This window comes from Mus caroli, chromosome 6 (genome assembly GCF_900094665.2).
Source record: "Mus caroli chromosome 6, CAROLI_EIJ_v1.1, whole genome shotgun sequence".
Classification (NCBI taxonomy): Eukaryota; Metazoa; Chordata; class Mammalia; order Rodentia; family Muridae; genus Mus; species Mus caroli.
In genome coordinates, this window is record NC_034575.1 from 121,338,200 (window position 1) to 121,339,791 (window position 1,592).

The window sequence follows — 1,592 nt, forward strand, 5'->3', positions numbered from 1 at the left end:
TTAAGAAGTGGCGAAGGGCAGATCCCCAGCTCCACCTTGAGGTTCTGCCTCGGTAGATCAAGATGGAACCCTGGAGTCTCTGTTCAGAGTGGCTGCTTGTTCCCGGGTCACCGATTTGATTCAGCTGGTTTTGGTTTTCTGCTGTGCTACAGCCTCTCCAAGTCTGGGTTCATTGGCTCCCGCGGCCTCTGCTTGCACCCTGATGTTTTGTTAATACCCACCCGTGACAGCTGGGAACTNGAAGTGCATTCTCTACAGACAGGGAAGAAAAACTGTTCAGCAAGTTTGCTGACTGGGAGCCAGCAATGTCAGCTCAACTTCAGAGTTCAGTTCTGTCTGGGGCAGATGACAGCAGAGAGGCTGAATAGAAGATGGCAGGTCTCCTAGGGGGGAAGATTTGTAGAGATGATGAGCCCNGTGTGAGGCCCGTTTCTCAGGAGAGGAGATCTCTGAGGGGTGACAGGTTCTTGGTCTTGGCCTCTACTTTATGCATCCGACAGTCAGCCAAGTGCTCTGCAGCGGGCTTTGAGGGTTTGTCAGTGGTGATGACTCTGGCAGAGTAAGTAGTTTGGGCTAGACTTCTTCTAGAAGTTTCTGCCTGGAGCATGAAGCCTCATGGTCCCTGTTCTTCAGTCTTGACTCCTGATGGTAGTCACTTGGGAGAACAGAGAGTGGCAGGAAACAGGAAAACAAGTCGTGGGGCGGGGGGCNGTCATAGGTGGGTAGCGTTTTCATCCCATTGACTAGAGGTGGTTAAAATCATGGCCACATTAAAAAGCAAGTCAGGGCCGGGCATGGTGGCACACACCTTTAATCCCAGCACTCGGGAGGCAGAGGCAGGCGGATTTCTGAGTTCGAGGCCAGCTTGGGCTACAGAGTGAGTTCCAGGACAGCCAGGGCTATACAGAGAAACCCTGTCTTGAAAAACAAAACAAAACAAAACAAAAAAAACAAAAACAAAAAAGCAAGTCAGGGACTGGTGTAGTTGGTGATAGAGGGTCAAGGCATCCTCCCTCCCTTCTTGTGAGGTGACAGGAAGTGTGCTGGTCTCTTTCTCTGTTTTTCTCACTGTGGTCTTGCCATCATAGGAGGGTGGTAGGTCAGACAGATGCAGCCATTCCTGTGGAGCAGAGGGCTGGCCTCAGGGAGTTCTGCTAGAAAGTAGCTGGTGGCACACACAGGTCTCAGGGGCCATCTCTGCTATTGGTGGGCAAGGCAGACAGACTGTGTGAAAAGGGAGCCCTGGACTCTGCCCTCCTTCACCTCATTTTCCCGTTTCTTCCTCCTTCAGGTGAACGTTAAGAGGCCCCTGAGAGATGAATCTCACTTTGAGGTGGTGGAGTCGGGCCGGTACGTCATCCTGCTGCTGGGTCAGGCCCTTTCTGTGGTCTGGGACCACCACCTCAGCATCTCTGTGGTCCTGAAGCACACATACCAGGTTAGCAGGCCTTCTTGCTGCTTCTTGCCTGATTCGTGTGGACTGACATCNGTTCTCTAAGAAGTAACCTGCTGCCCTTTCCCAGTTATATTGGGGGAACAGTGGTTCTCTCTCTGGTCTAGCCTCCTTGCTCCCCACACAAGGAAAGCTAAGT

The 1,592-nt window shown here is 52.2% G+C and overlaps 1 protein-coding gene across 1 annotated transcript in view; it reads left to right on the forward strand.

Moving 5' to 3' along the window:
* Vwf (von Willebrand factor) overlaps positions 1–1,592 on the forward strand; it is a 137,928-nt gene that overhangs the window by 81,353 nt on the left and 54,983 nt on the right. The window contains exon 19 of the mRNA XM_029478271.1: positions 1,292–1,438. Within this exon, the coding sequence (XP_029334131.1) occupies positions 1,292–1,438 (147 nt within the window). The remainder of the gene's footprint in view (positions 1–1,291; positions 1,439–1,592) is intronic.